Here is a 13850-nt window from a genome sequence, read left to right on the forward strand (position 1 = left end):
AAAGCCAAGGCCAACACAGAGGAGATAAATCACGGGCGGCTACTAACCTTTGGAATAGTGACTAGTACATAAGGGAGATATTTACCAAAGCCAACAGAGGAGGTAAATCACGGACAGCTACTAGTCTTTGGAATAGTGACTAGCACATAAAAGAAATATTTACCTCAACTTTATCAAGATTCGAATCTCAGATCTCATTACAATAACATCTTATGCGCTAACCACTAGACCCATCCGAGAAAACTATTGTCGTCAAATCAAGTTCATATTGCAGGATCGTGGGGTAAAATGATTTATCGATCTGTATAAGTTGAATGAAAGAGATGAATAATATTTACTCTAATATAATAATTCATACGCTTCCCTAAATCTTAGATCAATTCTCAACTGATATTATCTTTATCTTATAGTGAGATCTATGAATATACCTTTATAATTTATCTTTCTATACTTATCGACGATACTAGACTACGTGAAAAGAGCACAAACGAGAAACAAAAATCTCTGATAGTTGTTTATAATGGACTAGATGATATATAGACCACTATAAGGCAGTGTGCCATGACGATTAAAGATTAGGCTACATGAACCTTTCTGCTGTAAATATATATGATACAAATGCTGGTGACGAGTAATACCGTTTGATCCCAAGTTACAAGAATTTGATAAGAGTATAAACTAAGACGATCAAGATCACGATCGTCACGACTGAGAGAAGAAACCACCTGCAGGAACAGCTACCTTTTGTGCGTTTGTTGAGGATTGACAACGTCTTCTGCACCCTCTGCATGAAGCCGGTAAATAGTTGAGCAACTTTTATAAACAAGTATGGATCAGCAGTTAGTTAAATTGGATACTACTACTTGGCAAGTAACATGGGCATAGAGACAAGGAAAGAAAAATGGAGCATGGACGTTCCCAGAACAAAATGAGGAGATTCTTGCAAGAAGCACATTAGCGATAAGTTAAGAATAAAAGGTTCACTAGATCCAGAGGAAGAAGTTCAGTGAATAATCAAAGTCTCGAACCCAAAGAAAGCATCTTTACACCATCTAATTTGGCGGATTCACAACTTCCCAAAAAAAAAATCCTATTGCTTGGGAACTGAGGAAATCCAAACCCCTCGGAAGATGATAGGCACACAAACCAAGGATCAAATCGAAGTCTTCCATAATTCACCAAAGTTATCCAGGATTTAAGTCAGCATGTCCAGGTTGGCACATTTATCTCCATGCTTACTAATACACCCATTATCATATGAGCGCAAATATGACACTCAAACTAAAAATTAAGTTATTAGTTGTAATGTGTAAGCTTGAATTAAATCAAAATACCACTCTCATTTGAGAAAGCAACTCAAATAAGAAATATCAAATCTGTTGAAGGAGGAAATATTTAGGAAATTGATTCAAACGAGACAATGATATTATACTAACCTGTAGCGTCGAATCTGTTATCTCAACATGGTCGTCCAAATCATCCTGCAACAGGAAAAAAAACAGTAAATATTAGAAAAAGTCCTTGGAAATAAGATGTTATTGCAAGGCCATGGTATCACATACAATTAGTCTTGTATGCAGATCTAATTCTTCATTAATAGACAATGCAATATGTTTGGTATTTAACAATGTCTCTCCCAACTTTTCAAGCCCCTCATCTTGCTCTGTGAAAAAACATAAAATATTATAAGGTTAACGAGAACAAATTACTGAAGACCTAAGAGGAAGTATAGAAAAAAACCTTTCATGGTCTGCCTCTGTAAGCTAACGATACCCTGATTATCCAACGCAGGAGTTATGCTTATAATTTCTACAGACCTTTTGTTGTGTCCTAATAATTCTTCCCTATCAACATAACAGTAATTGTCATGGCAAAGTGATGAGAAACAATCACAAGTAGCACATTTGTAAAAACAAAAAAAAACAACAAGATGTAAAAAAATGATATTGAAAAGGTAATCACAAATTCAGAGAGTTAATCAAACCTGTTAGCGAAGTTTGGCATGTCTATTGTACTTGACATCTGGTTTGCTTTAGATTTAAGATTTGACAGTAAATCATGGTGTTTATTTATCTCAAAGTCCTTACTGCAATAAAAAGGTAATTAAAACATGTTGAAAAAGGCTACTCAAATTCAAATTAATTCTGAAGCAACAAGCACACATTTCATGTAGCAGGAAAAAATTCTCAGGCAATATGGTAAAATGAGAGACAAAGCAGAGATTTCACATAAAATTACAAAGCAACACAACACCTCATTGAATTGAATGTAGTCCGTGCTAAAGCAAAGAAATTATATTGGGTAATAGAGTTAGTTATCCCTATCATTCTACTAAATTTCCTAACTCGTCATCCTCCCCTAGAAGTGAAAAAATGACTGTCACAAGTTGAACTGATGAATAGGGGTGGTTCAGTACGGCATACCGAACGCTAAACTGTATACAGTACCAAAAAAGTTCAGTATTAAAAAATGACATAAATTTCATACCCTTTATATTAAAATTTCAATATCGGTACGGTATATACCGTACCAAAATACTAAATCTCATACCGATACCGAAAAATTCAGTATGGTATTATACCATACTGAAGTTTTCAATATGCCAATAATATCGGTATGGTTCATATATTTTGGTATGGTATGTGAGGTACACCAATTTTAGATATTTTTTCCCCACCCCTACTGATAATGCAAGCAAGTTTTGCCACTCGAGTATTTGCATGGTTATGATTTGAAGTGTAGAAGGATACATGCAGGACAGGAGGCAGGTTTTGGCAAAGTAGAGAAAATAGGTAGGATAAGAAAGAGGAGGAAGACATAAGAGGACAGGGCACAGAGGAAGATTGGTGAATGATGAGAAGAGAAAGCGTAAAAAGGTGTTTAATTGGTTGGAGAAGAAACACTAAAGAAATGTGGCAGATTCTTGCAATGTCGGTGTACCAAGTACATGGAGGAGAGCAGGATAGAAGAGGCAGCATGTTTCAGCTGACAACCTACCGACTAGCAGCCTATAGAGGCTTTTTATGTGTGATGGTGGTAACTAAGTGGCGGTCTACTGGTCCGTTCATATAATCATATGTCGGGATGGTGAAGCCTATGTGGTGAGGCAGGAAACTTTCCATGTGAGGTGAAAATAAACCAATTCTAATAGGTGCCTAGATGAAAACATGGAATAGCAATTGTAGAAGGAGAGAATTAAGAAGAAAAAGAAATAAAAGAAGAGGAGAGAGAAAATTTATCAAGTAGAGACTCATTAGTATCCTTGATTTCTACCTTCACAGATTGGCATAGCTCAAAAACTGCTTGATCTAGCCATATATAATTCTCTAGCCACCCTCAAACCACTTAAAACGCTCAAGACTAGATCAGGTTGCTGATTGAGAGGATCGCTAGATTTTAGTAGCATTCAGCGCAATAGGACTATTGACACTGACATGAAATAAAACAAGTTTTAAATGGGAAAGAGAGATGGTTGAAACAAACTTAGAATTACTTCATCCAAGCCTGTGAAACATCAGACTTCAATATCAAAACTGATCCAGGCAAACGGTTGAACAAAGTGAATGATAGATAGAGTCAACAAGAGCTACTAGCTCAATTCTTTTCTTATTTCTATATCAATACACAAAAAATATAAGTTCAAAGAAAGGCATAGTAAACTGCTTGCTTACTATCATGCTATTCAGCACTAACAAAACTAAAACGTGAGTAATTCAATTATTCAAGACTGTCAACCATGCTAGTTAGTCATCAAGTTCATGGTTTAGTTAAGATACTGGTCACAAGCATGTGATTTGTCAATTTTCTGATTAGCATGATCATGATTGAACAGTTTTTAACTCCCAATAAAGTACTAGGAGATATGAGAATTTTAGTCATGGATTTTGGTGGCAACAATTGATTGATCAAATATCACATCTATCAGTTTAAGCTCTCCTCAAGTCCCAGATTAGCTACCGGGTTCCTATGACAAGTTATCTGGTACAGATTCATGTACAGGAGGCATGCATGACTTCATCTGCCATATACAAAGATTTTGGTTTAGATTTGCCATAGTGTGCCTATGAAAAGCTATCTTCACATATAGCATTTTTTTTTGTTTAGATTTGCCATAGAGAGAATTTTGTGCGTGCATATGAGTGTGCAGTATTGAACATGCTCAATGATCCGCTAGTGAAAAGCAATATCCTAATACTACAAGAAAATAGATGAGAAACCAACCAAATTACATAAGAGGCAAGGTACAAATATTAAGCGTAGGCATTAACAAAATTCTGATGGAAATGCAGAGACATACATTGACTGGTCACTAAGATACTTTGGAAGAAGAGACTCCAAGCTCTCAAGCCTATTCTTAAGAATTGTTCTCTTTCTCCTTATTGTACTTAAATGACATTGGGTGTCTGGACCAGATGGAGGCAAAGATCCCATCTCAGAAACCATTTCAGCAATATCATCAAAGAGCTTTGAAGCTTCATTAAAATCCCTTGTCCAGGGATCAAAAGAAGTTGTCATTGCCACAGATAAACCCTATAAGATATACACTTTCCATTATGACAATGACAAAGATATGAAGTAGATATAGAAATATTGATACACGGAGGAGTTGAATGAGAACAAGTTCTTAGTTTGATGATAAAAGCATGCAAAATTCTTGATAGTCAAATAGACTTATTTCTCTTGCAGGAGAAAAATGAATTAATCAGAGGTAACATCGACTTTCTGAAGTACATAAATTATTCAAGCAATTTTTGTCAGCATAAATCTAACAACAGTGCAAAAATCATGAGTGCCAAACTGCCAATTCAACTAGATTATGTAAGCAGAAGTTCACAAGATCATTGTTAGAAGTTACTCAAGGGAAAATCATGTTCACAGTTTCAATATCCTTTTAACATTGGCCATTAAATAAGAAAGGAAGAACGTTCGTTAACTACTCTTTTTTGGTTAATTGCTTTCACAGAGTGCACCAAACACGAACTAAAAAATTCGCAGAGCATGTACCTGTTTCACCGACATTCTCTATCCTCTCAAGAGAATACTTATAAGCCCTATTATATAAGGTCAAAAATCGCAGCTTTCTCCAATTTTACGGCAAAATAACCCTGAACAACGAGAATAGCAGTACGATACTACTTATGGATCGCCGCCGCGGAAAACTTGCCCAGCGGAGAGCCTGCAATCCGACCTTCCTGAACCAGAGAAAGGAGAAAACTGATGGATATGAAAGTAAATCGAAGAAGACATAGCAATCGCACCAAAGAACTTTCATCCAGCACATAGAATCCATTCAACATTCCGTAGCAAGACGTACAAGAAACTCAACAAACTCCCAGAAAGGAAAAAAAAACGAGAATTGATGAACAAAAAGAGGAAACCTGTTGATCTGCGAGGAGATGATAAAGATGCCTCCTCTTGCTCTCTGCCTACTTCCCCCAATTCGTAGATGGGAATTTTTGCTACGAGGGCACGACTTCGTAGCGTGCTGGAGATTGGAAAGGGCCGGCCGCCTATTGGTTTTGTTTATTAGTAGTTTAAGTAACGACAGCGACCGGCAACAAAGCTGCCACATCCGTTCATCACGAGGAAAGTAATTTAATTACGGTAAAAAAAAATGCTTCATTTTGCCAGACTAGTCAACACTAATATTACAATTTTAATTGAAACTACCTTAACATTAAATTAAGAGGATACTTAGTCGTTAGTAAAATTACTATAATCAATTGAATAAAAAAAGTAATTTTGAAAAAAAATGAAATGAAATGAAATGATTTTAAAATAATTTTTAGCATAAAACTCAAAAACCTTTTAATTTTTAACCAGTTGTTTTTAGTCATCAGTATGGTTTTTTTTTTTTATCAATGCATCGAGTCCACGACATATTTTCTAGAGAAGATAAAACTAAAATAAAAATCGATAATAAGAAAAAATATATATATAGAAAATAAAAAGCCAAAGAAATCTAAAAAAACAGAGAAACAATTATTAAAAAAAGAAATAGAATAATAATTGGACAAAAGAACAAAGCCATATAAATTCATGGAAACGTTTGTAACAAAACCCTCAGGGCATATGCAATGGTATATAATGTTATCTAAAATCTGTGAAGATGAGTATTAGTTTCGATGAATGATGATGATCTCTTATGAAGACGAACTCTAAAGATTTGAAGAAATTTTTCAACGCTCCTGTGCACAGTAAGACAAGCCAATAAAGTATTAGTGATCTAAGACCGGGGTGGAGATCCCTGGCTAGGCCCTCCGACGCTCAAGTCAGTTCCTCTCACAGATGGAAGAAAAAGAACAGTAACTGAAGTGAAATAGAGTTTAGATGCTAGAACTTACGTGTCTTGCCAACAGAGAGGATCTCCCTTTTTATACTACCTCACGTGACCTCCGTAGTAGTGAGATGGTCCCCGGTTAGTTAGAGTTTGTTAGGAGATGGAGTCATTTTCTATACTTCATGTAATAATCATTTAAGGAATTTCTTTTGTACCCGAGATGTACTCATTTTGTCGTTTATGACTTGTATTTATAATGGGGACATGCCATTATGATTGAAGAAGTTTCTAGAAGATATTTCCCGCCAAATATTCTGTTAAGCATGTCTTGCGTGATCATTCAAGTCAGTCGTATATACTGCTAAGAATGTCTCTTGTTGAATATGTCTCGATCGGTCGTTCAAGCCGATCGTATATACTATTGAGAATGTTTCTGTTAAATATGTCTCGACTAGTCGCTCAAGCCGGTCATATATACTGTTGAGAATGTTTTCTGTTAAATATGTCTGGGCTGGTCATTCAAGTCGGTCGTATATACTGTTAAGAATGCTTTATGTTAAATATGTCTCGGTCAGTCGCTCAAGTCGGCCGTATATACTGTTGAGAATGCTTTCTGTTAAATATGTCTCGACCGGTCGTTCAAACTGGCCGTATATTATGAACGTGTCATAAGGCTAAGTGACTTTATGCTCGGGCGAGTTCTGCAGCCCGGTCAAATATATACGAGCACGTGGGTGCTCGCTCGGCCTACGGTCGACCGATAATAGGTTAGAAGTCACACCAAAGGTTAAATGTCTTTATTCTCGGGCGGGCTTTGCCCAGCAGAGCATATATGGGCGTGTGCGCGCTCGCTCGACCTGCGGTCGGCCAATAATATGCTGAAAATAATATGTAAGGCTAAATGTCTTTATACTCGGGGCGGTCTTTGCTCGACCGAGCATATATGAGCGCATGGGCGCTCGCTCGGCCTGCGATCGGCCGGCAATATGCTGAGAATCTTATATAAGGCTAAATGCCTTTATACTCAAGCGGGCTTTGCAACCCGGTCGAACATATATGAGCACGTGGGTGCTCGTTCGGCCTGCTGTCGACCAGCAATATGCTGAGAGTTATATATAAGGCAAAATACCTTTACGCTCGGACGGGCTTTGCAACCCGGTCGAGCATATATGAGCATGTGGGTGCTTGCTCGGCCTGCGATCGACCGGTGATATGCTGAAAGCTATATATAAGGCAAAATGCTTTTACGCTCAGGCGGGCTTTGCAGCTCGATCGAGCATATATGAGCACGTGGGTGCTCTCGCACGGTCTGTGGTTGACTAGTGATATGCTGAGAGTTATATATAAGGCAAAATACTTTTACCCTCGGGCGGGCTTTGCAGCCCAATCGAATATATATGAGCACGTGGGTGCTCGCTCGGCCTGCGATTGACTGGTGATATGCTAAAAGTTATATATAAGACAAAATGTCTTTACGCTCGGACGGATTTTACAGCCCGATCAAGCATATATGAGTATGTGGGTGCTCGCTCGGCCTGCGATCGGCTGGTGATATGCTGAGAGTTATATATAAGGCAAAATACCTTTACGCTCAGACGAACTTTGAAGCCCGATCGAGCATATATGAGCACGTGGGTGCTCGCTCGGCCTGCGGTTGGCCGGTGATATGCTGAAAGCTATATATAAGGCAAAATGTCTTTACGCTCGGGCGGGCTTTGCAGCCCGATCGAGCATATATGAGTACGTGAGTGTTCGCTCGGCCTTTGGCCAGTGATATGCTGAGAGCTATATATAAAGGCAAAATGTCTTTACGCTCGAGTGGACTTTGCAGTCCGGTTGAGCATATATGAGTACGTGGATGCTCGCTCGGTCTGCGATCAATCGGTGATATGCTGAAAACTATATATAAGGCAAAATGTCTTTACGCTCGGGCGGACTTTGTAGCTCGATCGAGCATATATGAGCACGTGGGTGCTCACTCGACTTGCGGTCAGCCGGTGATATGCTGAGAGCTATATATAAGGTAAAATATCTTTACACTAGAACGAACTTTATAGCCCGATTGAACATATATGAGCACGTGGATGCTCGCTCAACCTTTATTCGACCGACTATATACCTTTCCTATCTCTCTGGACTTAAACCCCTCCTTCACTCGTTCAGCCAATCTATCATAACCCGTATCAATATACAACAAGGATCAATAATAATAAGGATTTAAATCTCACACGAAACATTTTCGAATGCCTACGAAGTTGGAACCACGAGTGACACTAAGTAGGATCCACTTGAGAAGTACTTCTCAGATTTACTTAATAGTTGGTTCGTGAGGCTAGATTGTCTACCTTCAAAATTAATTGGACCCAACGTCCATATACCTGAATTAATACAAAAAAAAAAAAAAAAATGGAAACTGTCGTAACACCATCACATCATAAAAATGGATAGATAACATGACAATGCCATACAAATTCATGAAACCAGTTCAAGACTCAACACACTGACATTAACAAGAGCCACCTCTCGTCATATCTTCGAGGCCATTACCTCTAGAGAATGCCTGGGCTAGTCGTCAAACTCTCTGATCAGACTTTGCTAAACAGTTCAAATATGTTGACAACATAAATGATAGCTTGCTTACAGGAACTTGAACCCCTTTTAGTTGACTGCTCGCCAAACTCACATCATTTCTTGAGATCTTCGAACAATGCGGCCAACCTTCTTCTTGAACATGTCCCTGTTTTCCCTCCATTCCTTCTGCAATTTAAAAAGCCAAATTTAGCAAATCATATCATACAAAGACAGACTGAAATAAGGTGAGTCAGTGATTGAATAAGCAAAAGCACAAAAAAAAAAAGAAAAAAGAATAATTTATCAAGTCATGTACGGGATGTTAGTATGTTACTGAGATTAGAAAGAAGTGGACAATGAATAATTGAGCTACTAACGAATCAACATGGGATTGATAGTAGTCTGGTTGTCAAAAATAGTTATTGTACTGAGATAAATAATACTGCAGAGTGAGATATGTTTATATACAACTTAGGAATCTATCTTAGAAAATTATAATTTGACTAATTGAGAATTAGCTAATTAATAGATATATTATCTAACATATATAGATAATATGATAATTAATATATACAGATAATACTCCCCTACAAGTTGGAGTTATAAAATTAATCATACCCAATTTGTTACAAAGTAAATCAATCCGAACCTTATTTAAAGCTCTCGTGAAGATGTCGCTGAGTTGTCCTACATCTTCACATATCCAATAGAAATCAAATTTTGTTAAATTTTCTCACGAACTAAATGAAAATCAATTTCAATATGCTTAGTTCGCTCATGAAAAACAGGATTCGATGCAATATAGCTCAGATACACACCCAATATATAAAATTACAATATAGCTCAGATACACACCCAATAAATAAAATTCGTCCCTTGACTTTCCCCAAGAGACAATCCAAGAATAGCTTCACCAATATTATGTTAGGATGGAGCATAGCTATGAAACCCAAACCGGATCAGTCAGTTGGACCCCAAAAAAAAATACAAAACTGAATCCCTCTGGGTTAGTTCAGGGATAGAGTGTGTAAATAAAACTAGAAAAAAAAACTTCTCATCCAACTGGCCAATTTTCACAAAGCCATAAGAACCAAGCACTTCTCATAGCAGATGTTTTACGGTTCGAACTATGCAAAATGGTCATTCACATTTTCAATCTGGGATGGTACATATTTTTACCTACCATAATAGTATATAGTCCCAAAAACCCCAAACAGAGATTTTGTTTGTTTTATATGGAACAAATTAGCTATATTTTAAATTAAAAGAACTTTGCTGAGAACAGAGAAGGTCAATGATTCACAATTGGACAAGTTTATTTCGACTTCTCCAACCAATTAGCATTATCAAGTTGATACTTTGGTTAATTCACACTTTGAACAGTTGAACCACACCTCATCTAGCGAACCAATTACCCGGAGCACATCTAATTCAGTATAGATATGGGATGGAGCTTCTATGACTAATATTTGCTTGTCATTGTTGGGTGATAACATGTGTTCTATAAGAGGTAGTGACAACTTTGAACGTGAATCCAAAGCCTGCCAAAGACTAATGGACACTGTTAGAAAGAATGAAAGGAATCCTATCACAACTATGCTAAGATAGGAATGAATCACACATCAACCAATTCCATGTGAAACCAGCCCAAAACATACAAATATAAAGGGAATAAACATATGGATTAAAAAGGGAGATGACAAAGCCATGATGTGGAATGTATTCTAGTAGTGAAAATGTGGACCTGCAAGAAATACAGTGAAATGGATTGAATTTTCATGGATTTAGTCATGTGTGATCCTATCCAATTTCAGTCTCATTCTAGTGAGTCTTTAGACATGTTGTCTTTCCAGCTTTTTCCAATGATCTTTCAGCCAACATCACAGTTTTTCAATTCCTTGGCAAAAGACATATCGATTATTACAGATCCTGAGTTGAATCAGCTGATTTTTGCAGACTGAGATAACTGTGCATATGGAAACATCCCCCTTGAGGAGTGTATATAAATGAAGTATGCATGATGCTTGGGAAAAAAAAATCCAACACAGCTATTGTAGGCAAGTGTGCAATGCAATTCATACTCAACATAAATGTCACTGAAAGTGATATTGATTTCATAGAAGCTTTTGAATGAAAATACATCTAAAAGTTGTAAACTTTTTTGGCTAAAAAACATGGTTAAATTTTATTGTTTAACTTACAGCAGCTTCAACATTTGCTGGAGATTCATCATTAGGACTTGAAAGCATTGAAATAATACTCAGAACTATACTCTCAACCTGAAGGTAAGAAAGAACTGTAATTACTTACTATGTTGATGCATATCCAATATTGCAAGTAAAATATGGACAGATACAGAAATGTTCACCAAATACAATTAGCAATATTCTGCGAAGAATTAGCTGCTGCATTAAAAGTTAAGATTATAAAAAATAATTATGGATATGATATGTAACAAAATCATTGCATAGTCCATGTGGTATGAATGCTTTAGCATTAAATATGCTCAAGTAGAAAATTTTCAAGTAGAAAATCTTCTCAAAGTTTCATCAAAAAATCTAAACCTAGTACACAATAGGAAAATGAATTTGTAATAATCACAAAAAGTTGTGGATTTACTATGATATAGAGTTGTGCTAATAGTCAAGGCTTTAAAAAGTGTATCCAAACAATATGCGATGAAACCAATACATTATTCACACATACAATATAGAGCAGATGCATAAGAGGTAATTATAACAAATTATTAAACATTTTACTCAAACAATTTGTTAAAATTTCCTGGAAATTTGCACCTAGTAAATAATTTGAAACATACAAATAAGGTACATAAGAGGTTCAAGTTAACATTAACTGTGCCACATCTTTTTTTTTTAAAGAATTTTTTCTTTTAATTTCTGCAGGTTTACTACCTTGGTGTGAGTCATTGTTATGTAAATATCAAGGATTAATGACTAACAGCATCAAAATCAATCATTGCATGCAATATTAAACAATGTAAATTGTGTGCATTTGACTAAGACCAAATATGAACTAAGAGAAAATTACTAGCTAGGTCAATGATAAAAAAAGAGTCATCAGCTGAAAAGTTTTAGGCAACCTATGTGAATGTTCCTCTTGTTTAAGTTCACAAAAAATAAATCAGAAGGATGTATTACTCGAAATAACAGCAATTTTTTATGTGATCAAAATAAATATCAACCATATGCATATAGAAGATAGTCAATTTCATTTGCATGAATATCCAAGAAATATAAAATGTAACCTAAAATATATATATATGGATAGAAACAGATCTATGGAAAAGATCATACTGTGTGTATTGGGGTCCATCGCTCACTTGGGAGTTCATAACCATTTGGATCTTCACCAGGTGGATGAAGAATTGATATGCAAACACGCCCATCCGGATAAACTGCAAATACATTCATTGCTAAAACACATAGTTGGAGGAAATGACACAATTTTGATAAAATGCTAACCATTTGGGTGCCACATTTCTGATGTAAACCGCACTGATGGGGGACTGTTGGGATAGTTGGGTGGGAAGCTCATAATTGCATTGAAGAAACCACTATCACTGCGATGAGATTTATTCATAAGAATGAATATCACTCAAGATTTATCAATATTCTAAGAAATGTTTTTCACATGACTTTATGTAGTAGATTTGATTGCCATAACTATTTTCCCACAGGAATGTCAAAAGACAGGAATTTTATATGTGAAAAATAGTGATACAGGCAGAAAATAAGCTACCCCGCTGAGTTCCATCTTTTTAAGCTAAGAATACCAAAGTCCAATCAAATCAGCATTTATATACATGAAAATAGTGGCACAAGCAGGAAAGTTTATTTGTGCCATCCAGTGCCATCAAAGAATACCAGAGTCCAATCAATCATGTAACTTTTGCTTGAATATTTCTTATCCCGCATTGTTAGTACCTCCGATGAGGTCATCAACAACAATCTTATATTGTACAAAGAAAGAAACCATGTTTCCAACAGAACTGAGATTCACAGGCTTTCTAGATCCATTCAAATCAAACTACAAGAAGTTCCAACTGGGAACAAAATCCTTCAAGTGTGTCTAGAGTCTAGATTCTAAGCATCACAAAAAGTTCATAAGATCTTTGTAGTGAAAAGAAGCTTTCGAAAGCTATCTTCCTCAGTCTAACAGTTGTTTCTTTCCCCACAGAGAGCATGCCCCCATTTCTTATTGGGATTTTACAATGGTTTATACAAGCACTTCAAGTATGACAAATGCTATTTTCTATTGGAGATTGAATATTGAATTGCAAACTTGCGTTTTGGCACTCTCTGAAACATACAATCTCAAAGAAATGCATTAGAATAAATATATTCTTGTTAGTTTGATCAAGATTCTACAAATGGAACTTCTCAAGTATTCTCTCAGAGAAAACTATATCAATTTCATAAAAGCGTACATTTTTCGTGAGTTGAAACCATTCTTGATTTTTTGTTTCAAAGAAAAAAAAAACGACGGACCAAACAAGGGGCGTAACAAAGCAAACCGATCCGATCGCAGATAAATGCTCCATAAAGGAAAATAAGCACTGGAATCACCCAATTCAAGTGTCAATGACTCACTATAGCGTATCAGGCGGCCCGATGATGGTCACGTTCCACTCGAAGACATTGCTATCGTCCACCAACCCAGCAGAGAATCCATCCACCGGATTCTTCATCAGATCTGATCCACGAACCACAAAAAAGAATAACAAACCAAGAATAATCGGACAACAAGCCCTCGGCCGAAGCCCTGGGCACGACCAATCTATGAAAGCAGCGAATCGTTCTATACCCCTGAGCTGCTTCTGTAACAGGAGGCACGCCGGGCTCGACGCCGCCATCGACCACCGCCGCTCCTCCAATCCCGTGCGTTCGGCGGCACGGCTGGCGAGAGGGCGAAGTGGTCGGGAAAAGAAAACGGATGCGAACGCGACGATGCCGCAATATATAGGGCAGCCGACACGGTG

At 36.9% G+C, this 13850-nt stretch overlaps 2 protein-coding genes across 2 annotated transcripts; both read right to left on the bottom strand.

Annotated features, from left to right (window-relative positions):
* Positions 1–493: 493 nt before the first annotated feature.
* On the bottom strand, positions 494–5511 carry LOC122004975 (syntaxin-52-like). The gene is made up of 8 exons (XM_042559857.1): positions 5379–5511; positions 5005–5192; positions 4298–4530; positions 1985–2086; positions 1741–1844; positions 1563–1663; positions 1437–1481; positions 494–784 (listed from the first exon to the last, which is right to left on the bottom strand). The coding sequence occupies exons 2-8, from the start codon at positions 5017–5019 to the stop codon at positions 653–655; spliced, it is 732 nt and encodes a 243-aa protein (XP_042415791.1). The 5' UTR covers positions 5020–5192; positions 5379–5511; the 3' UTR covers positions 494–652.
* Positions 5512–8712: 3201 nt separating this feature from the next.
* Positions 8713–13850, bottom strand: LOC122004977 (ubiquitin-conjugating enzyme E2 13-like). The gene is made up of 6 exons (XM_042559860.1): positions 13676–13850; positions 13462–13564; positions 12334–12431; positions 12166–12266; positions 11053–11130; positions 8713–9037 (listed from the first exon to the last, which is right to left on the bottom strand). Exons 1-6 carry the CDS (start codon positions 13722–13724, stop codon positions 8960–8962), a joined length of 507 nt encoding a protein of 168 aa, XP_042415794.1. The 5' UTR covers positions 13725–13850; the 3' UTR covers positions 8713–8959.

This window comes from Zingiber officinale, chromosome 7B, assembly GCF_018446385.1.
Source record: "Zingiber officinale cultivar Zhangliang chromosome 7B, Zo_v1.1, whole genome shotgun sequence".
Classification (NCBI taxonomy): domain Eukaryota; kingdom Viridiplantae; phylum Streptophyta; class Magnoliopsida; order Zingiberales; family Zingiberaceae; genus Zingiber; species Zingiber officinale.